The sequence below is a fragment of the Camelus bactrianus genome, chromosome 9, assembly GCF_048773025.1.
Source record: "Camelus bactrianus isolate YW-2024 breed Bactrian camel chromosome 9, ASM4877302v1, whole genome shotgun sequence".
Lineage (NCBI taxonomy): Eukaryota > Metazoa > Chordata > Mammalia > Artiodactyla > Camelidae > Camelus > Camelus bactrianus.
Genome location: NC_133547.1, coordinates 38,440,411 through 38,462,735, shown reverse-complemented (window position 1 = coordinate 38,462,735; position 22,325 = coordinate 38,440,411). Strand labels below are relative to the sequence as shown.

At 42.0% G+C, this 22,325-nt stretch overlaps 1 protein-coding gene across 2 annotated transcripts in view; it reads left to right on the top strand.

Moving 5' to 3' along the window:
- The window catches only part of VAV3 (vav guanine nucleotide exchange factor 3), a 334,983-nt gene that overhangs the window by 256,845 nt on the left and 55,813 nt on the right, over nt 1–22,325 (top strand). For both annotated transcript variants that reach the window (XM_010945807.3, XM_074370077.1), the window contains one exon: nt 13,606–13,742. In XM_010945807.3, coding sequence (XP_010944109.2) covers nt 13,606–13,742 — 137 coding nt within the window. The remainder of the gene's footprint in view (nt 1–13,605; nt 13,743–22,325) is intronic.

Here is a 22,325-nt window from a genome sequence, read left to right as displayed (position 1 = left end):
CTCTCTCACACACAGAAGGAGCACTTTGCCTTCAACCTAGGTGACTTCACATTGTAGATAACTCATTCAAACCTGAGCCTCCTCGCTTCACCTGACATTGATTTTTTTCACCTCCAGTGACCTCTGGCTCTGCTGTGTGTCAGCCAGACATCCCCACGGCCGCCCCGGGGGCCTGGTCATCACCCGTGTCTAGAACACTAAATTCAGAATCTCGTTCTCTCACCCCAGTCTTAGAGACTTCCTGCTCGTTGGCCCGTCTGCTGTCTTTCTGTTCATCAGTCTCTCCTGTGTTTGCTGCCTTGCCTGATCAGCTTCGTTTCCATGGTCCACCATTTGAACCCTTTTTCTGCCATTTTCTGAATCAACCTGTCTTTACTCATGCAGTTGGAGTGCCGAGTCCTGCTGAAGAAAGTCTTTCAAGCATAAAGATTTGTGCCTCTTTAAATGCGGTGTGAGTTATACACCGTCCCCTATGTCTGGCTGGTGTCTGCATATACTTCAGTTTCAGCTTCATGTCTGCTCCTCCCTGGGGTCTTCTCTGAACTCCCTGATTTGGTGCTTTGCTGACCACTTCCATAGCAACATGCTGATCACTGACACAGCAGTGTCGTTCTTTGTAGGGGTGTATGTTCCCCTCTGTCCCTACAGAATGTTAAGTTCTATAGGGAAAGTCATGTTCATGACTAAATGAGACAGCCAACAGCAAATCAAGGAGTCAACCAACTAGTAGGTGAATATAGTTTAAATATCTGTAGATTCCAAAGTATTATATACATGGGAAAGTACTTACAACTTTTGAAAGCATTTCAAACTTACTTTCTCCTTTTTGTGCAAGATCATTTTATTTGGTCTTGGTGAAATGTGACAAAAACAGAGATATATTCTCTAAGGATCTTTCTATTTAGGGGCAGAAAAAGGAAAAACAATTTGAAAGCCAGTGGAAAGCTTGATACAACTGGTATGCTGGAGAAGTAGCTTCTGAGTATATCTGTTTGATGAAATAGTCTGTAAAGAAATCTTAGAGTTTCAAAAGGAGTGTACTGCTTCAGTTGCTCAGGTAGATACTGCCCTTTTTTTTTTTTTAACCTTTGTGTTTACCATGCCTTCTTGGATGTTTAAGTCAACTTGATAACTAAAAAAGCAGAAAGAAATTCATCACCACAGGTTATATTTCCTTAGTAGTAAAATTAAAGTGATTTTAAAAACAAATATCATACATTGTCAAATCCTTGAAGATAATAGGAAAAAGAAATATTAATTTGATTTTATCATATTTGTTTGTTTTAGAATTAACTCTCAACTCTCATAAGGTAAAAATTTCTCCTGGAAATTAAATCACTCATTAACAAGTTTTGCCACATACCAAGCACTGTGGATGAGGTTAATAAAACAAAGATGAATGATTTAAAAAGTCTCTACTCTAAAGACAAAAATGATTTGATTTTGTGGTTTTGTAATAGATGCAATTTCTTTTTCTGTCTAGAGGTTAAAAAAAAGTTTAGAGAAAAAATAGGGACCCTGCTGTCACAAATTATACTCTCTAGCTTCAAAGGGCAAAATAGGATATTCTTCCTGTTAAAACCTGGAAAAACAAAATCTGTAACTAGGTTTTTCAAAAGAGTTATGGCTCTGAGGTAGCTGGAAATGAGGGCCTCCACAAATGTTTACTGAATTTATTGAACAGAGTTACTAATTAATGTTGCTCCACAGAGCCAGTGCCCAAGTACAAATTTACATGAAATGTTCTTTTCTGCACAGAATTATGCCTGCTTTTTGTCACGTTTGAGCTTCATCAGACTTTTTTGCTGCAACTTCATTAATATTAGATACTCAGTAACTGTGCATGGAAAGAATCACCTTGCACATGCTAGGTTTTAGGAAATTACCTTTCTGGTACTTCAAAAACAGTCAGCAGCAGCCAGTTCCTCAGGTTCAAGCCAGTATATGTCACACTTTTATAATGGCGTGAACACTGGGATATTGGCAAAGAAAGAGAAGTTTCGTTCATTGTTCCGCAGGAGTTTGTCTTAACTCAGAAGTGAAAAACACATGAAATGCTCAGACTCTGCCCAGGAACCCAGGAGAAGGTCATTCTTAGGATCCGCCGTTTTTCACGCTATATAAAGTTCATGAGAAATCAGTGGTTTGGTTTTAGAATTATGTGCCATCTTTGTATATTATGTGTTATGTGCAGGTGTTTTTGTAAACCATAGTTGCATGTGAACTTTGTGTTCAGTGTCTCTGGTCTTTTGAGAAGTGAGACAGAACTAACACTCTTCCAGTATGTCTTTTCTGTGCACAATTCTGGTTTTACCAAGCATGACTGCCTTCCAGATGACGCACAATTTGCGGACACAGTTTCTTATTATTTTAATATTTGCATTTTTCTTTGTAGTCCACAGTTTGTATTTTCATAATTATTACTTTTATGTTTTTATTATACTCTTAGGATATAGGTTTCATTTCACTTTTGCCGTTTTCCAGTTGATTAGAACCAACTGTGGCTAACTATTTAAATAGCTTATTATGCTAAAATTGAACAAGTTGACACCAGAGCATAATTTTGATGTTTAAGGTTGATGAAAGAAGCTCTTTATGGAGGGGAAGGAAAAAAAAAAAAAGATAGGAAGCTGAAAATTTGGGGAAAGAATAAGGTTAACCTTAAGGAAGGTAAGAACACGGGGAAAAAAAAAGACTAGGAAGAGAAGTGATAGCTTTTGAATTGATAGGAGAGGGAGAAAAAAATCAAGATCTTGAAAGCAAAAAAAAAAAAAAAAAAAGCCCACAAAAATCAAATACTGTTCCTAAAGTCTGTATTCTATATGCACTTGAAATATTTTAAATTGAAAAATTATAGAGGACAAAAGCTTATAGGCTAATACCTCAATTTTTTAGTATTCCCAATCAATTTATAGGAAGGAGACAGAATACATACTCTCAGTATGATAACCTCGGGGTATAGAGATTTTGAAATCGACTCTCTGAACTTCCTATGATAGTTTGAAGGATCTGTTGTTGCTTATAAAACTGTCATTACCACTGGAACATTTTGAAACTGATTCTTTCCCAGCTTTCTTAGAAAAGGTAGTGATTTATTCATTAAGTATTTAAATCTAAAACAGTCATGTATGACCTTTCCATAATCCTCCCTTGTTTTTCCTAGTCACCCTCACTGGGTGACAGATTGTTGTTGGAAAGAACACCATTTTTGGCTGTTAGCTGGCTCTAAGCTGTGGGATTGAGTTGTTTCTGTGTAAATGAATATGTTTGGCTGAATTATTCTAAGACCCTACTTTGATAGAATCACATCCCATGCTAGGATACAGGGTACCCATTGCTAGAAAAGAATACACAGCTCAGTGTGGTTTCTCTGATCACTCCTTCTCCTCCTTACACATAGTGTGAAGGAGGAATGTTCCTGAGAAGGACACCGTGTTTTCTTTTCATTTTACGTACATAATTATGTAGTGATGTTGGTTGTTGATCTGTAGCCCCAGTGAAAGATGACGTAAACAAAAACAATTGTACCACATGAAAATGAAGATACATAGCCAGCTTCCTCCTAGGAAACCTGGCTGGGACTGAGTAATAGTTACACATCCACTTGATTTCAGGTGGATACATTTATACTCAGCCTGCCCACATCTGAATCCATAAGACTGTAACTAAATAGTTCTCTCTGAACTGAATTACATTTTATTTCAGAAAAAGATTAAAGGGGAAAACAAAATTAAGCTAAGCAACTGGGGAGAGACTAAATCTCCGAATTCCCAGTCAGATACTGTGAGAGCTGTGCGTTCTCAGAGTTTACAAGTGAGCTCATGAAAGTTTATAAAGACTTAGCAGGTGCGAAATTCTTGCAAATTAGTAATTTCGGTGTAGTGCCCTTGTATGCAGAGGAGGTGGCTTTTTTCCTTTTTCCTATTTCAGAAATTTATTATAGAAGAATGTTCATAGGAAGGGTAAAGAGATTGTTCAATTTATGTGCATTTTTGTGTAGGTAGGTTGATGGTTGGTCTCTGACCTAAGAGCTCCCTGGCCTCTTAAAAACAAACAAACAAACAAAAAAAAACCGAAAAAAAAACAGCAGCACATCTAAATGATGGTCCAGAGTCATTTGCTTTCTCTGAAACTGCCGGTCAGGAATACCAACTGCATATGCCCTTCATTTTAACTTACAAATCAGTAAAGTGTGTCTGCACACATCTAAGTCTTCAGGGCGTGCGACTGAATATGCTCCCTGGGACTGAAGCAAGGGATCTCAGGTGGGAGGGAGGTCAAGAGAAAAGAGAGGAACAGAGCCCAGAGTGGAAGGAGGTGGCTAGTTGGGGGGCTGTTTTAGAAAGCATATGCTACTTTCTGAGTTAGAACTTCTGTTATTTTTATGCTGATTAAGCAATTGAGTGTATAGGAATAAAAAAGTATTCTGCATAAATGATGCGGGTCACCTGATTTAAAGATACGCAGGGTGAAGACACGTTATTAAGAAAGTCATTATTAAGAGCTTTCAAGAAATATATTAGCAGTTTTTCACCTTAAAAACAATTTTATTTCCCGCAAAATTGCAGTTACAGGTAGCACACTGATAGAGGTGAAAGCACAAATAATTCCGTGCAGTTTAAAAGCAAGTCAGAACTGAAGATGAAGTGGTAGTTTATCCCATAAAAGCTGAATATTTTTATTATTAAAAGCTAGATTTGATTATGAAAATAAATGTTTCTCGTACAAACCAGCAGTACGAATATATAGGAACGGAGAGGAGAGGAGGCAGGTGACAAGTGAGTGAATAACCATAGAATTACAAGGTGGGGTTCGTGTTGTAGATTGTCTTGGCTGCGCACCCACTTGCTCGGGGTCTTTAAGCAACTAGGGAAAGGTCGGTGTGATGGGAAACAGTGTGCAAGCGTGAGACTGGAACAAAATGAGATTAGAGAGTTATCAGGGGCCTGAAAACGCATCTTTTTTTTTTTTTTTTTACATTTTTACTTTATAAAATTCTCAGATATTTGAGTGATTACTTATAATTTCAGGATTTTTTTTTCAAAAAAACACCTTTATTGTGGTATAATTCCTGTTCAGTAGACAACACGTATTTCGGGTGTGCAATTTGATGAATTCTGATAGATGCTTATCCACCTGTGAAACCGCCACCGCAGTCAGGATCGCTAGCGTGAGAGTGCATGGTTTTATGGGCTGCGGCGAAAAGGTCAGATCTGATTCTCAGTGCAGTGGGAAGGGTTTTAAACAGGAGAATGCCATATCATTTGCATTTTTTAAAAGGCATTCACAGGGCTTTGTGAAGGGCAGGCAAGCATTGGCAGAGTGGATGAGGAAAGGCCAGTTTTAGTCATAAAGCTGGAATGGGAGGTGGAAATAAAGATAGGAAGAAATGGTTGACTTAGAGAGTGTTTTGGGTGGAAGTCAAAGTGCATGTGTGTATTTGGAAGGGTGGCTACTGGGGGAGAAGGACAGCTACCTTTTTCCTTTCTGCCAAAAGAATTCATTGAGATAAGGAACACAGCCTTCGTCACCAAGGTGGTCACGGTCTACTGTATGGAAATTCTGCGAAGACAGTACATGGAAAGATGCCTGTGGTCTAGAATGCACATTTTATACTCACTGGATAAAGCATTTTGGCGTGAAAAGTGGTACTGAAGCAGCACAAGTGTCAAAGGGAGCATATGTTTCAGGGACTTAAGTCACGTTTAGGAGAATGTTAGTAGGTTTCTTAGCAGAAGTCTTAAAACATGAGAGGAGTAAGTTAGATTTTTTTTTACCCCTTAGGTGGGGTGTAAGCTGGGTTTATGCCAGGAAGAAGGGGCAGCATGTTGATAAGAACTTGACTCGTTCAATAAATTTCAAATAATTCAACAAGATGTGTGTGTGTGAAAGGAGTGATGGAATGGACCAGACCATCAAGACAGTATATGTCAATTTATTTTATTTTTTTATTTTAAAAATTTTAATACGAAATTTAAAAGTTACTTTTCATTGACAGTTATTGCAAAATGTTGGCTGTGTTCCTCATGTTGTACAGTACATCCTGAGCCCATCTTACACCCAGCAGTTGGTAACCTCCCACTCCCTCACCCCTACATTGCCCCCCAGCTCCCCACTGGCAACCACCAGTCGGTTCCTTAGGTCCCAGAGTCTGCCTCTCTCCTGTTGTATTCACTAGTTTGTTGTATTTTTTAGATTCCACATATAAGCGACATCACACAGCACTTGTCCCTCTCTGTCTGACCCACCCCACCCAGCACAATGCCCAGTTTTAAATTTTATCAGTTGCTTTCATGCAGTGCCTCTGGCCATGTTTCTGTCCCTCGACGTCAGGCTCATTCCAGTCTCAGAATCTTCATGTTTATCATTCAACTTGCCTGTTAAATTACCAGCTTCTACCCCCCGCCCCCCACCCCTTACCCCAAGTGATTACTGCCTTCTCAGGTCTTAAACTTGACCCGATCGCCTTCTCCTAAAGAAACAGACTCCCCTCCCAACCCTGCACACTACCTTTTTCTAAACTCTTCTTTGTAGTACTTCCATCTGACATTGTCATGTTTGTCCATTTGTTTTCATGTTTATGTTTGTGTTCTCCACTGAAATATGAGCTTTCTGAGTGAGGCACATGTCACTCTCATTTACAGCTTCAGTCCCAGTGCCCAGACCAGTACCTGGGCATGACGGATAGTCTGTAAATAATCATCCAATAAATGAATGAACTTATCGGACCAGGTTATTGCAGAGTGCCTTAGTCATCTTTCCTTTCTCTTATTCGTTAGATATCCTTTAGGACTGGATTGTCAAAGGTTTATTTTGGTTGCAAGACGGAAGCATGCTCGTTAGTTTTAGGCGTGGGGGTTCCAGCTAGGAGGGTAAGGAAACAGCCCAGGAAGTCTTCTCAATGGTCACTCCAGATCTGAGTCCTTCCCTGAAGGGGGAGAGGACAGCAGGCTTTATAAGGATCTTTCAGGACCTACAGTTTTGGAAGCTGAGTAATCCCAGTCAACTCTTCTTTTCTGAAGTCAGAAACCACGGTTCCCTCCTGACTTACAAGTCTGCCTCCTGCTTTCCTGTTCTGTAGGAGCAAATTGGATTGTCTTGTTTCTCATCCACCAGTGAGGACTGCCCTTTTGGACAATCTCCCTTCAAGCGTCCTGCTCAGCCACTGGTGCCTCACATGTTCAGCCTATTCATTGCAACCTTTGGCTTAACTGCCATCCCTGATCCACTCAAGTGTGGTCCAAATAGCAGACTGATGAGGGTTAAGTGATGATAACGTTCTGTAGAAAGAACTACATGTGGCCGCTTGTCCACAGATCCACGGACCTGCACACAGATATGTCAGGCACTTAGAGGTCCGTAGATTGTCAAGTGTAATTTTTTTTTTTTTTTTTTTTTTTTTTTAGTTGAGGCGCTTTGAGGCTCTGTCTTTAGAATATTCTAGTGGGAGTTATTGCTTTCCTCCTAGAGCTCAGCTAATCTTGGGGAGCTCTCAATCTCTCCCCACTTGAAGGAGTCTTTCCTCTTCTCAGGATAACACGGCACACCCAGCAGGGATTCAGGTGATCCCCAAACACTTACCAGTCGGTATCAGGGGATCTTCTCTCTGCCTGGACCTCATTCTCTGCAGAGAATGACTAGCCTGTGGCCAGAAGGACTGAACTGGGAATTGGTAAATTTAGGAGTTTTTTTTACAAGGTAGAAAATGAGGTGGTAAAACTAGGTGGACAGTGCGCTTCGTTTGAAATTGTATAATTATCTTCCTTTTCAATCTTTAAAGAAGATACTGAAGAAGCTCAGGCCGAACCCCTCAAACGGCTCCCCTCCCTTTCCTCAAGAGAGGTTGTTTTCCAGGGGTCTGACTAGTGGCCCATTCTTCTAGAGCTTTGATTTTATTTAGGGATTTTACAGAAACCTCATTTTTTTTTTCAATAAAACATACTTATTCAACAGAACAGAATGTTAAATTTGCATGGATTTTAAAAATAACACATGAAATTTTGTAGTTCTTTTATATTTGGTGGCCTATGAGATCTTTTTAATAAGTGGAAAATTTTTCCAAAAGACATGATTACATCTTTCACCCCTGACGTACTAGTACTCCCAGTAAATGGTGCCAAAGAGTGACGAGTCAGCGTTTATAATCTGGAGGAAAGTATCCCTGAAGCTTGTTTTCATATGAGCAGTGACCATGCTGTCTCCTTCCTCTGACTCATCGTTTATAAAAGTAACGTAGGATTCTCTGGGTGAAAATTCTCGAAATCATTGATGGGGAGTGTTCCCGTTGTGAACAGTTCGTTCCTTAGACCAGTTTGTTCTCCACCGAATTGTCTGCTTCTCTTGTAACAGATAGTTCCCATTGTAAGCCTCCTTTTGCTCCTCCGTGAGGAGCAGGAAGTGAATGAGCGAGCCCTGCCTAGCTGGGAGAGCCCTGGAAGGTGTGGAGGGCGGGGCCCAGCACCCGGCGTCTCAGGCCACCGACCCTGCCAGCTGCCCAGTCGGCTCAGCCCGGCCGTCAGAACTGGTGGCTGGATCGTAAACTGGTACCAGGAAGGGCTCAGATGTCAACTTAAAGGGGACTTAGTTGGCGAGATGCCAGGCAGCACTTTTCTCACTGCAGTTTTCTCAAAAGCAAGCTTGGAAGTGGTAGATGTCGGTCATGGCGCCTGCTCGTGTGCCCACCAGAATGTGATTCCCAAAACTGTCGAGGACTTGGAAACCACACCTAGGAGACTTGCAGAAAATACAGAATATATATGTTAGGGTCCTTGAAGACTTACACCAAAACAGTTCCCTGAAATTTTTGTTACTAGGCAGATTTTGAAAAAGGTCCCACGGGGCAACAGCCCACGCCAGCTGCGTTGCTGTCTTGGAGTTCACCTACCTGTTCAGCGGACTGTAGGCTCTTTGAGGGCAGGAAGCCTGCCTTGCTCTGTTCTCAGCCACCACGGCCAGCCCTGGCAGGGTGCACGGGACGTTTGAGGAATGAATGAGTATGTTATGCTTGTGATCAGTTTCTCGGGATAAACCAACCACATCCTCCGACATCTTGTGGAACTATTTTTTCAAGTGGCTGTGTTTACATTTGTAATGGGGCCTGAGAGGTGAAAGGCCGGCACAGCGCTGACAGCCCATTGATCTGGTCCACAGCACTCTCCTCTAAGTTACCGCCCCAGGGAAGCCCGTTGCATTAGGGCCGTGACAGCAGCATGTAAATAGATACTAACCTCTACTGCGGCAGTCACTCTTCTTAGAAGCCACAGCGGTTGATACAGGTACCATAGGGTAAGTTCATTGAGGGTTTATGTGAAAATTGTCAGTGAAATAGTTTATATCCGGCAAACTTTCTAAGATGATTCTACCTAGAATGAATTTTTTTAAAAAACGCACATTATTAAAAAAACATTTCTTGGCATACTGTCACTCTTAGTGACATTGAATTCAGATCTGAAAGGAAATCTTACTTCAGATCGCCTTTTAAAAAACACTTCTGTATTGTTTTGGAAAACTCTGGTGTTCCACATAATAAAATTGGCTTCGGTTTTATTCAGCCAGAACCCCATGACAATTACTAGAGTATAACCATCATTTTAATATTGCTGATTCTCCTCGTTGTTCATTCTTCATGCATCAGGATGACTTGGGGACCTTGTCTGATTTTAGACTAAGCATAATTGCTACGTGAACAAAAGTTAAAGGGCACACTTGTCCACAACTTAATGTATTAAGGATACAGTTAGCTGTACAGCAAAGCATTTGTTGTAGGGGATAAAACAGGCTGAAATAACTCAACATTTGGCACGAGATCTAATTTTGTCTCAGCCTTTTTAATTATATTCCCTTAGTTAAAGATAATTGATTATATAAAGTTTTGGGAACTTCTGCAGTGCCCCCCCACCCCCGTATGTGTTAGAATTACATATGATTATTTTGCATTTACTGTCTGAAGGTGGTTGCAGTATAACTTTTCAGGTTTCGATGAGCAGCCCTGTAACTTAACTGTACCAGCCTGTCCATTGTAAAAGCGGTTCTGGAGCAGAAAGAAACTAAACAACTATTGGGTCCATATTTACCCAAGAAGAAAAAAGCAGCTTCCTGGGATGAGTTATGAATTTATAACATAATGGAATTTATAAGTTTTAATCAGTTTTCAGAGTCACTTTTAGGTGTTTATTTCCGGTTGGTCAGTGTCAATGACAGGAAGTAGAGTTCTGCTTTTTTCGTGTTACCCTGTTTTGTATCTCAGCATCCCTTGAAGTATGGATCACCAAAGGAAAATATGATCTTTTTTTAAAATAAGAAACTAGGGATTTTAAGCCTGGATAAATTCTGAAAGGCTAATCTATACAAAGGAGGTTTGCCTTCTTCAGCATAATTCCAGATGGAAGGAGGCAGGCAGTGGATAGAAGTTACCCAGAGAGAGTTTTGAGTAAGTTTCAGATGAAGCTTGTTCATAAACTATGCAACAAGGACTGAGTTGTCATAGGGACAGGTAAGGAATGTCCTGTCCTGCACATTTTTAAACAGAGGTTAGAACCTGTCAGGGATATCTTGTAAGGGGAGAAGAAAACTTATCCTAAATCAACGCTAAATGGCTATTTGAAATAAGAGCATCTGTAAATCTAACTTCTGCTCCATTCTGGATCTCATTTGTGAGGTGTGCACCCCTGCTGTGGCAGTAGACTGTGTCAGCAGTGATCCCTAGGGCTGAGTGCTGACGTGAATATTAACCCGCTGCCTCTCTCCTTATTTTCAATGCATTTTTATCTATCAGTTAATGTGATTGTGTTCGCCTTCTTAGCAGTGTTACCGTGTCTTTTTTTTTTTTTTAAATAAAAGGAAGGACTATAAAGGGGCCTTTTGGAAAGCAACCATTCATGCCACCAGTGCTGTAGAGCTCCTACCACATGCAAGCATCAGAGGCACGGGGCACAGCGTCAGAATTCATCGTGTCGCTGAGCCGTTGCTTCATCCCTCTTGTCCTCTGGTCTCTGTAGCCCTCAGTCTTGAGGACGGATCATCCTGAAATGGGACATGCTGACCAATCAGAAGTAACAGCCAAAGGTGATCCTAACAAATGACCAAAAAATAGAAATTCCATTCTATTATAAACTCACACCTCATTCCACAAAAAGGAGTATGGGCCAAATAAATGTCATATTTTACAAATCATTTTTGACTGAATTCAGATTAGTAGCATTGCTCTTTTGACCATTACCTGGGCTCAACCATAATTCTTGGCAAGGTTCAGAGAGGTTTTGTTTTAGGAATGAGATCAGCAACACACCCTAGGCGAGTGTGCTGCCAGGTCAGCTTCCCAAGTGAAGCTCGTCACCGAGAAGAAAGTCACAGCAGGAAATAGAGAGTCAATGAAAAAAATCAGGAATCAACAAGACTATGAGAACTGAGTCCACCAGTCTGAAGACTGCTTAGTCTAGAGTAAATCCTAAGACTGCCATGTAGGTCTCATTTCTTGACCAAAGGAGATTAACATAGGAACCATTTTTAGTTTTAAATATTATAATTTTACTAGGTCCCGTGTTACGGGCATCCTAGTCTGTCGAAAAAGATAGATAAGGCAGCATTGCTCCGCCCCGACACCTCTCAGCCTTCATGGCCTGGGCCGTTCTGTATTTTAGTCCCTAATCTGTATTTGGGCGTGAAATGTCATCCAGCTTAATTTTTCTTCCTGATGCTCTATGCATTTTTCAGTCACTTCCTCCCGGGAGTGACTAACTCGGGCGTGTCAGCAGCCAGAGAGCTCCTGTTCCTGCCGTTTGTCACGTGGCGCTGCTTCTGCCTGTCCCCGTGGGTCTCGGCTGCAGACCCGAGTGCAGTGAGGCCGGGGCCCTGCTGAGCACTCACCTGGCCCCAGGAGGTGAGGCCGCATCGGCTCTTTCAGGTTCACAAACTCCTCTTTCCTGACTTCAGCCTTTATTTAAGAATTGACGTCAAAACAAAATTATCAAGGGAGCCTGCTGAGCAGAATGCTTTCCTGGCTCTAGAAGTGCTGAGTAAAACCAGGGCTCACTGCCTCGCCGGAGTAGCTGCCGTGCCAGCTGGGCTCACTTCTGAAGTTCCACCGTAGAGCGTGTCCTCGTCCGTATGGTGAACTTCTCAGTCAGTTGCCGTGTGCACGGGAGACTGAGGTTTCGTTTTAAATTAACAGCATCTTAATAGAAAGTGTAAAAGAAGCTCTTTCTCTACTCAAGGCGCCTGCGGCGTGTTAAGTAAGAGAGTGACAAGCACTTGAGTGAGAAGAGTGTTGTTTTTGGAGGAGACAGAGTCCACTGTGTGTGGAAGCGCTCCCTGACAGATGTGGGATCAAAGCCATCGCTCCGGGGTCCCGCGGCACAAGAACTGAAGCCAAGGGGGGATGTAGCAACGCGTAACAGGCCTCGGCGATTCCCGCACTTGAATTGGGGTGAAGGGCCCGAGGCTTTTCAGCCCTTCTGCCTCCTGATTGACCGGGTTGATAAAGTGCTGACTTAAGGCAGCAGCCCTGCTGGGTTGGTGGCCACGCTTGTTTTCCGCCCTCTCGGGGGCTTACTGAGAAAGGGTTTTGAGGACGTTATGCAGCTGTTTGCTGGAGCATCTCCTGTAGATATCGAGGTCCTTTCCAGGTGACTTGGACGTGGAGACCTGAATGACCGCCATTCCTCCTCCCCTATTTAGGGCAGCATTTCCAGCCGGTTGCAGCTTCACCGGGTTCAGTGTAGATTAGAGCGAAAAGTCTTGAAGTGGAACAAGCAAGGGCTTACGTCTGTAAATGTGCAAACACGTACCATGTTCACGAGCGACGTCTCTTGTGGGAGGGAGCAGTCTGACCTCCAAGTGAGAAGGCGGCCCTGAGGGTGTCCGTTTGCCAGCAGTACTGATGCGGTCAGTCCCGCGTGCAGGCGGGGCATTGTTCTCAAAGGTGAAACAGGGGCCCCGAGCCTTCACTGCGAAATACAGCGGAAAGGCCCGGCTCTGTATTGCCGGCAGGGCTGACGCTGCAGGCTTCCTTCCACACGCTCCCTTTGTTGGGTCTGCTCTGCAAGCCTAGATTTGAGCCTGAAGAATTTCCCCGCACAGATGTCTGAAGTGTTGCGGTGGCACACCATCACCTCTTTGATTTGAATTACAAGGCTAATCTGAAGATATGAGCCTTACACTGGATGGCGGGGTCCCTGCACAGGAAGGGTGAGCCTCCTCAGTGATGAGATCAGCCTATGCCCCAGAGGAAAGTAACAGGCAGACAGGGTAGAGTTGATGAAAAAACTGATTCTTTTCCATTAAACTGTACGTGATGTGTTCTTTTTCATGAAGCAGACATCAGCTGAAAGAGAAGTATTTTTTCAACTATGGAGAGATTGATGGTACAGGAGAGGAAGAGTATGTAAGGGATCGGGGATAAATATGTGTCTTACTCCGTTACCACTTCAAATGAGGAGAAAGTTGAAAAGCGTTCCATTGTAGTTACTTCAGATGTTTACTTAGACTTGGTGCTATTAAAACTTTTTAATGTTCATCATGGCTGTGTTTTTTTTTTTTTTTTAAGTACATTTGGATTTCACACTTTATTATTTTCTCAGTTCTCAAAGTTGTGTTGCTTATTTGCAGGTTTACCAAAGATGCAGGTCATTAGGAACTATACTGGAACGCCACCCCCCACTCTTCACGAAGGGCCCCCGCTGCACATCCAGGCAGGAGACACGGTTGAACTCCTGCAAGGGGATGCGCACAGTCTGTTTTGGCAGGTACTGTCCACGTTACGGTTTTTTTTTTTTTTTTATTTAACGGATGATTTGTTGCGCCTTAAAGAATAAAGCTCTTGTCTTTAAATACGTGATGTGGGGAAAAGTAGTTTTCAGTTAACCATCCTCATATTTTACCAACGCAAAAGTGGCAATGAGTGTTAGAACACTGAAGAAAATCGTGTCTGCGCTGTGAATTGGAATTACCAATTATATTAAAAATTCATACTATCCCAGAGTATTTTTTCCAAACCTGGGACCTTGGGTTTGGCCTAATTTGCATGGCTTTAACACACTAACACTTGACTTCAGGGTACTACCTCATAAGCTTGCCTGCGGCCATTTCTGGCCACACTTGATTTGTGCCTCCCACGGTAACACCTCAAGTTCTCAGACGTGCTCTGGGCGTTGTCTATGAAATAAATGAAATGCCAAAAGCAAGTGAGCATGTTGATGTTTGCTGGTGATGAAACCTCTCTCGTCCCGTTAGCCTGTGTTTGGTTCAAGGATTGGGTTAACCAAGGTAAATACGATATAGTGTTGAGACTTGAGAAAGCTGGGTGGTAGAACATTGCAGTTTATTAAATTATTCTGTATTTTCATGTGTATGTTAGAAATATTTCCCAACAAACTTAAAAGAGTTTTGAAAATCTGTTGTGTGTTGAGAGAAAAAGGGTGGGAACAACAGAAAGAGTGAAATTTCCTAGGGCTAAGAGAGCAGGAGAGGACTGTGGGGGCGTAACCCGCTGTGCACCCATGTAAACAACAGCTCTTTTGCTTGCGCAAAGCGATTTTCTTGCCCGCCATCTTGTTATAGACGAATGCTCCTAAGTTGAACCTGTATCTCCAACCACACTGGCTTTTCCAAAGCTCCACCATTCATTCTTCTTAAGCATCCTATTCCTCTCATACCTCATCCATCCCTAAAAAGAGAGAGAATGGCAGACTTAAACTCTACCAACTCCTCAGTCCATTCCTGCATCTCCCAATCCAGCCACAGATCATACCTACATGTGTGCTTCCCTTTATTCAAGACATCTTTTTCTTGGCTTTTCCTTCCCACCATTTCATCAGTTGGCTCCAGACCCCCTACGTTTTCAATCTCACTGTCTCCACTGGCTCCTCTTTCTCTCATCTCAAAACACAGATAACTCAACGTTGTGTCTGTCTGTGTGGGTCTCCCTCTCCCTCCCCCAGTCCCACAGCTAAGCTTCCTGGGAGACTTGTCTACACTCAGTCGCTGCCTCCTTATGCCCTGTTCATACTGCAGTCTCCTGCAGAAACCCCTCCTCCTCGGATGACCAATGCCACTTAAAAATAAAAATAAAAAGAACACCTTTGAGACACATGATCAACCACACATATTTGAAGTGCAGTGACATTTCACACGTTTTGAAAAATGTGTGTGTAAGTTAAAGCATTGCTGCAATCAAGATGATAAAATCAGCCCCCGGGTTTTGCGTGCCCCTTTGTAAGCTCCCTCTCATGCCCCTGCTTGCTGCCCTTCCCCACGCCCGAGGCAGCACTCTGCTGCTTTCAGACTGAGCTTGCATTTCTCAGAATTTTGTATCGTACATCACCTAGTAGTGTGTGTTCCTTTTTGTATGGCTTCTTTCACGTAACATAATTATCTTGAGATTAATCCATGTTGCTTTGTGTAACCATAGTTCTATGCTATTTTTTAAACCACTTTGTTGAGGTATGATTGACATCCAAAAAGCTGTGCATGTTTGATGTATACAGCTGGATGAGTTCGGAGCTAAGTGTATATATCTTTGAAACTATCATCACAATTTATACCATAAACATATCTATCACTTCTAGAAGTTTCCTCCCATCCTCCTTTTCTTTTTATTTTATTTTATTCTCTTTTTCTTTTATTTTATTTTTGTGATTCACAACATTCAACATAAGATCTACCCTCTTGGAAAAATTTTAAGTGTATAACGCAGCATTACTAAACTGTAGGCTCTACACAGCAGATCTCTAGGACTCATTCATGTTTAATAACTGAAACTTGTACCCTCTGACTGCTACCTCCCCCATTTCCCTCTTCCCCCTGCCCCTGGAGACCCCCATTCTCCTCTCTGCTTCTATGGGTTTGGCTAGTTTAGATTCCTCATTTATGTACAGGCAAGACTTAGAAGCAACCTAAATATCCATCAATGGACGAATGGATAAATCAAGAAAGTATGATGTACAACATAATGGAATACTATTCAGACTTAGAAAAGAAGGAAATCCTATCATTTGCAAAAAACATGGAGGACATAATGCGAAGAGAAGTTCTTTCTTCTTATTGCCAATCAGTATTCCAGGTATAGACCTAGCACAGGTTATTTATCCATTAGCCTATTTATGGGCATTCAGGTTATTACAGTTTGGGGCTGTTACGAATACACTTCTGTGAACATTTAAATATAAATCTTTGTATAGAAACACTTTCATTTTCTTTAGCTAAATACTGAAAGGGGAATGGGCAGATCAGAAGTAGATAAATGTTTAATTTTTTGAGAGACGACCAAACTGTTTTTCTAAGCGATTTTACCATGTTACAGCTCTGCCAGTTCTAAGCGCTGCGCGTCCTCAGCAACACTGGGCGCGGTCCGTCTTCTTGCATATATCAGCTCCATCACGTGTATAGTGGTGCCTCATCGTGGCTCCGACTTACATTGTCCTAATGACTAAGGATACTGAGCACCTTCTCCTGTGCTTCTTTACCATTTATAGACCTTCACTGATGAAGTGCTTGTTCAGATATTTTGTCAAAATTTTTAATGGGTTGTTTTCTTATTATTGAGTTTTGAGAATCTCTTACATATTTTGGGTACAAGTCCTTGATAAATTATATTATTTCCGTATATTTTCTCCTGGCCTGTGGCTTGCCTTTTTGTTGTCTTAATTATGTGATACCTAGAGCTGAAGTGTTTACTTTTGATGTCGTTCAGTTTGTTGATTTTTTCCTTTGTGAATAACACTGACATTGTATCTAAGAAATCTGTGCTTTCCCCAAGGCAAGAAAACTGTGTTTTCTTCTAGAATGTTTATAGTTTTAGGTTTTACATTTAGGCTTATGATCCATTTTGTGTTGTTTTTTTATATATGGCAAGAATTACTCTCTTGGTTATGGGTATCAGTGTGTGTTCCAGCACTGTTTATTGCAAACTCTCTCTCTATCGGATTGCCTTTGCACTTTGTAGAAAATAATCTTTTCGTATACATGTAGGTCTGTTTCTGGATCCTTTTTTCTACTGATCTCTCTCAATTTGATGCTATTTTGATTATTGCAGCTAAAAGTAAGTCTTGAAATCAGTTAGTGTTAGTCCTCCACGTGTTTTTTTTTTTTTTCCCCAGAGATGTTTTGGCTATTTTAGGTGCTTATTAGCATTTCTTATGAAATTTAGAATATCTCTGCAATTTCACTAATAAAAGCTTGCTGGGATCTTGATTGGGACTGTGTTGAATTTAGATCAATACGGGTGAACTGACATTTTAACAACATTGAGTCTTCTGACTACTGAACATGGTGTATCTCTGCATGTAGTTAGGTCTTTAAATTCTCAGCAACGTTCTGCCATCGTCAGGGTGGAAGACATGCACACCCTTTGTCGTATTTATCTATGGTTATTTCATGTTTCATTTTGATGCTACTGTAAATAGTAGTTTCAAAATTTCAATTTTAAATGTTTATTGCTAGTATGTAGAAATATAATTGATTTTTGTTAATTGATCATTTACCCTAAAATCTTGTTGAATTCACATGTTAGTTCTAGTAGCTTTTTTCTATAGATCGCAGCAGATTTTTGATATAGACAGTCGTGCTGTGAGTGAGTAAGCCCTGTTTTACTTCTTCCTTTGCAATCTGGGTGCCTTCTATGTTCTGTCTTTTTGTTGCCTTGTGACAATGGCCAGGACCGCCATTAAAATGTTGAATGGAGGTGGTAAAAGAGTACATTCTTGCTTTATTCTTGATCGTAGGGGGAAAGCATTGTCTTCTACCATCAGGTATGATGTTCTCTGTAGTTTTTCGTAAACACCCTTTATCAAGTTGAGGACATTCTCTTCTAGTCCCAGTTCGTTGAAAGTCTTTGTCAGTAATGCATGTTGAGTTTTGTCAAGTGTTCTTTCTGCATCAGTTGAAGTGATTTTGTGATTCTTCTTTTTAATTTGTTAATATGGTGAATTGCATTGGTTTTCAGATGTTAAACTAATCTTCCCTGAGAAAAATCCCAGTTGGTAATGATATAGTGTCCTTTTTGTTCTTGTTGTTTTATTATTATTTTTTGTAATGTCTTTGTCTGGGTTTGGTAATAGTTTAATACTCAAAGAATGAACTGGGGATTATTCCCTTCTCTTAAATTTTCTGAAAGAATCGGCTTTGTTATTTCTTTCTGGAGTGATTTGTAGAATTTACCAGTGATGCTGTTCTAGGCCTGGAGTTTCCTTCGTAGGAAGACTTATTTAAAGTATAAGTTCAACTTCCTTAGTAAGTGTATGGCTGTCCAGTTTATCTATTTCTTGCTGAGTGAGCTTTGGTAGTTTGTGTGTGGAATCTGTTGTGTCATCTCTCTCATTTCTGGCCTTGGTAATTTGTGTCTTCTCTTTTTCCTTTCTGGTCAATCTAACTATAGGCGTACCTAGGAATTATTGTGGGTTTGGTTCCAGACCACTGCCATAAAGCAAATCACATAAATTTTTTAGTTTCCCAGTGCTTACACTAACTTACACTAACTGTGGTCTACTGAGTGTGCAATAGCATAATGCCTAAAAAATACACACACCTTAATTAAAAAGTACTTTATTGCTAAAAAGTGCTAACCATCATCCGAGCCTTCGGTGAGTCATCATAGTAACATTGAAGATCACAGACCACTGTAAGACATATAATAATAACGAAAAAGTTTGAAATATTGAGAGAATAACAAAGTGTGACTCAGAGACATGAACTGTTGGAAAAAATGGCGTTGAAAGACTTGTTTGACACAGGGTTGCCACAAAAACTTCCATTTGTGAAGAATGTGTTATCTGCAAAGCACAATAAAGGGAAGTGCAGTGAAGATGAGGTAGGCCTGTGACTGTTACGGGTTTTATTGATCTTTTCATAGAACCAGCATTTGGTTTCGCTGGTTCTCTCTATTGTTTTTCTCTTTCCCATTTCATTGATTTCTGCTCTGGTCTGGTTCGTGTCTGGTATGTTCTCCTGAAGCATCTTTGCCACCATCATTTTTGCCTCATAACTAATTGGCCGTAAGGCAATTCTGCCGTAAAAGATAAAATAATGAAAAGTAAAATGTGTACAGTTGATTCATGATAGTACCATGCAAATAAGTGAGTTTATTTTGTGGGTTGTACCTAAGCACGTGCCTTCCGAGTCTTTTGTTCATAGTGTTTTATACATGTTCTTACTTTTTGTTTGTTCATTTGTCTCCTTGTTCGGCATCACACTTTTTTTTTTTTTTTGCGAAAATGTCTTCCTTCCCATAAGAGAGTATTTCCAAATACTAGGATGCATGTTTGTACCTGAGCTGTGCGTTGCATTGTGAACGCCTCTACCCTGTTGTTTGTTCTTGGTATATTGTCCCATGTCTGTGGATAGACAAGCCACACTTCTCTGGGAAGCATGGCCTCAGCTCTGCAGCTTCGAGGCCCTCAGCCTCTTTCTCTTTGTTTTTTTCAAAATAAGAGACCAACTCTTGGGGCAAATCATCCTTATCGGTCAGCTGGATAAAGCCATCAGTAACGCTGCTGACTGGAAGTAATGCCAACACATTTCAACCAGTGGAAGCTAAACCGTCAAACCAAAAACTAGTTATTTTATCTTTCACTGCAGAGTGGCCTTACAACCAATTAGTTATGTGGCAAAAATACTTACAGCAAAACTACCTAGAACTGGTCTGGTTATTTCTTCCTTTCTTCTCCTTATTTTGGATTTAATTTGCTCTTACTTTTCTAGTTTCTTGAGGCAGAATATTTGCTCATTGATCGGAGAACTTTCTTTTTCTAACGTTGGCGTTTAGCCGTATAAACTTCTAAGCACTGTTTTACTGCACCCCCCCCATTTTGTTATGTTGTATTTTTATTTTAGGTCAGCTCAAAATACTTTTCTGAATTCCCTTTCATTTCCTTATGGGTTATTCAGAAGTACATTATTTAGTTTCCAAATATTTGGGATTTCCTGAATACATTTCTGTTTTTAATTTCCTATTTAATTCCATATCGTAAGAGAAAACAGTCTGTATGACTTGAATCATTTAAAATTTCTTCAGGATTATTCTCTGGCCCAGAATGTGGTCTGTTTTGATAAGTGCTCTGTGTACATAAACTTGAAAAGAATGCGTGTTCTACTTTTTAGGGTGGGGTGTTCTACAAATGCCAACTAAGTCCAAGTAACTGACAGTATTGTTCAGGTGTTCTGCATCCTTACCGACTCGTGACATAACCATCCAGTCCGTCCGCCGTCCGGCACCCAAGCTGGCGTCTGTAGACTCTCACCCCCACCCATGTCTTGTTAGTCACCATCACGGGCTGCTTGTTTTCTCCTCTGAGTAGTTGTCATTCACTTCGTCCTCTCCACCTCTACTGTCACTGCCTGGTTTCCACTCTCGTAAGTACTACATGACACCTGAGATCACCTTCCACCTGGTCTCCTCACCCCCAGAATATGTCTGCCTGTTAGCTTCCAGACCACTGCCAAGTTCAGATGCAACTAATGACATAATCCCTCGTTAAAGTCCCCCAGTGTCTTCCTCCTGCCCAGACAGGACTCATATCTCTTGGCCTGAGTAGAAGCATCTGTGGACCCGAGGCTCGTGTCGCAGCCCCTGCCTGCTCCTCTGACCCCGTCTCTTGCCAGGGGCCCACATGCGTGTGCGTGTCCTCCCTTCCGTGACCCCCCTCCTGCCACGGCTCCAGCTCCCTTGGAGCCTTTCCTGTCCCATCTCCCCTCCTACTCCCAGTCCTGTTTCCAAGCACAGGTGGACAGAAGTCCCTCTCATTTGTTCCTTTCTTGGGGTAATAATGACAACAACAGCACTGATGACTGATGTTCATTATACATTTTTTATGTACAAGGTAGACTTCTACGCATACTTTACATGTATGAACACATATCGTGCTGATGAAAATCCTATAAAATTCATACTTTTATTGTCCCTGTTTTGTAAGTGAGTGAACTCAGGCACTGCGAGGTTAAGGAGCCTTTTGGTATGGCTTGTAAGTTTGTTCTCGGGTAGCCGGGTGTGATATGCTGAGTAAATAAGCATTTAGTGTCGCTGTAGGGCGTGGGGACGGGGTGTTCCTCAGTCCTGTGATTAGGTCTCAGGTTCTAGGGAGCCTGTGCCTCTGGACAGTGAACGTCACACGTGTTTCTCAGTTTTCCTTCTCCCCTCTAAGGTGGGACGGGATGGCGAGACAGGGCTGGAGGTGAGTATTTTTCTAACAGGCTGTGCTCTGTTAACCAGCTCCCCCTGAGGACCAGCCTTGTGCCCTCCCTCTGCCTGAAGGCGCAAGGGATTTTTCTCCCATATTTCGAGGGGGAATCTGGTCCAGCTCTTTAACATAAGTCTTAGAATATGATGAGGGCCCCCAGTGACTGGGCTCCTGGAGTTTTTAACCCTTACGATTGTCGACACTGAGCCACCAGCAACTTGCCGATTACAGCGCGGGGTGTCCTGCCCCCTCTGGCTCTGGCACTGCGTCTTGGGGTAGCTTCTGCTGGGGAGCCTCTCCTGTAATCTGGGCCCCCTGTGTTTGCCTGTCTGTCCCTCTAGTCTTGGGGGCTGAGCTTTGTCCCGGGTCCGCCTCTCTATAGATCCAAGAAAAGTTGTTGACTTTTCAGCCCATTCGGCTTTTTACTTGTCAGGATGGAGTGACGATCAGGAAGCCCCAGCACTCTTTTACCAAACTGTACTGCCTTCTAGTCTCTGCAGACAACAAGCAAGACATTAGTATCAGTCATTTCCTCTCAGCAGCCTGGAAGCATGAGGTGCTCCTCGTGTGATGGCATGATGGCTTTGGAGACTCTCAGGAGAGATGGGAACCACTGGATGACAAAACGCACGTGCATCACTGTCCAGGGGGGATATGTGAGAGGAGCAAGAAGGGCTGATGTCCAGAACAGAGAATAACAATTAGCAGTTAGTTCAGATCAGCTGGTGTGTATTGGGTGTCAGCGTGTCCGCACTCCTCAGACGTAGCTCACACTCCAGTTATCAGTTCCAGTCGTTGGTTTGACATTAGGTTTCCTGTCTCTAGAAGGATCATTCATGCTTGGTGGCAGCTAGCCATTTGTCCAAATGTTCAGAGATACTTTACAAATCTAGTATTTCTGACAGGGACAGAGCATGGGTCAGAGTTGTGTTGGGGTGGGGGTGGGTACCTCTAAGCCAGTCCCAGGACTTCTAGCAAACAGATGCTAAGGAGCAGTGACAGAATGTGAAAACCTGGATTCAAGGCATGCATCTCCAGCCAGAAAGCTTTATGTCCTGGGTCAAGTCACTTCATCACTGTGCGGCTTAATTTCTCCACTTGTTACAAGACAGGGGCTGGACCAGAGCCGAGCTCACAACCCTGGCTGAGTCACCTGGT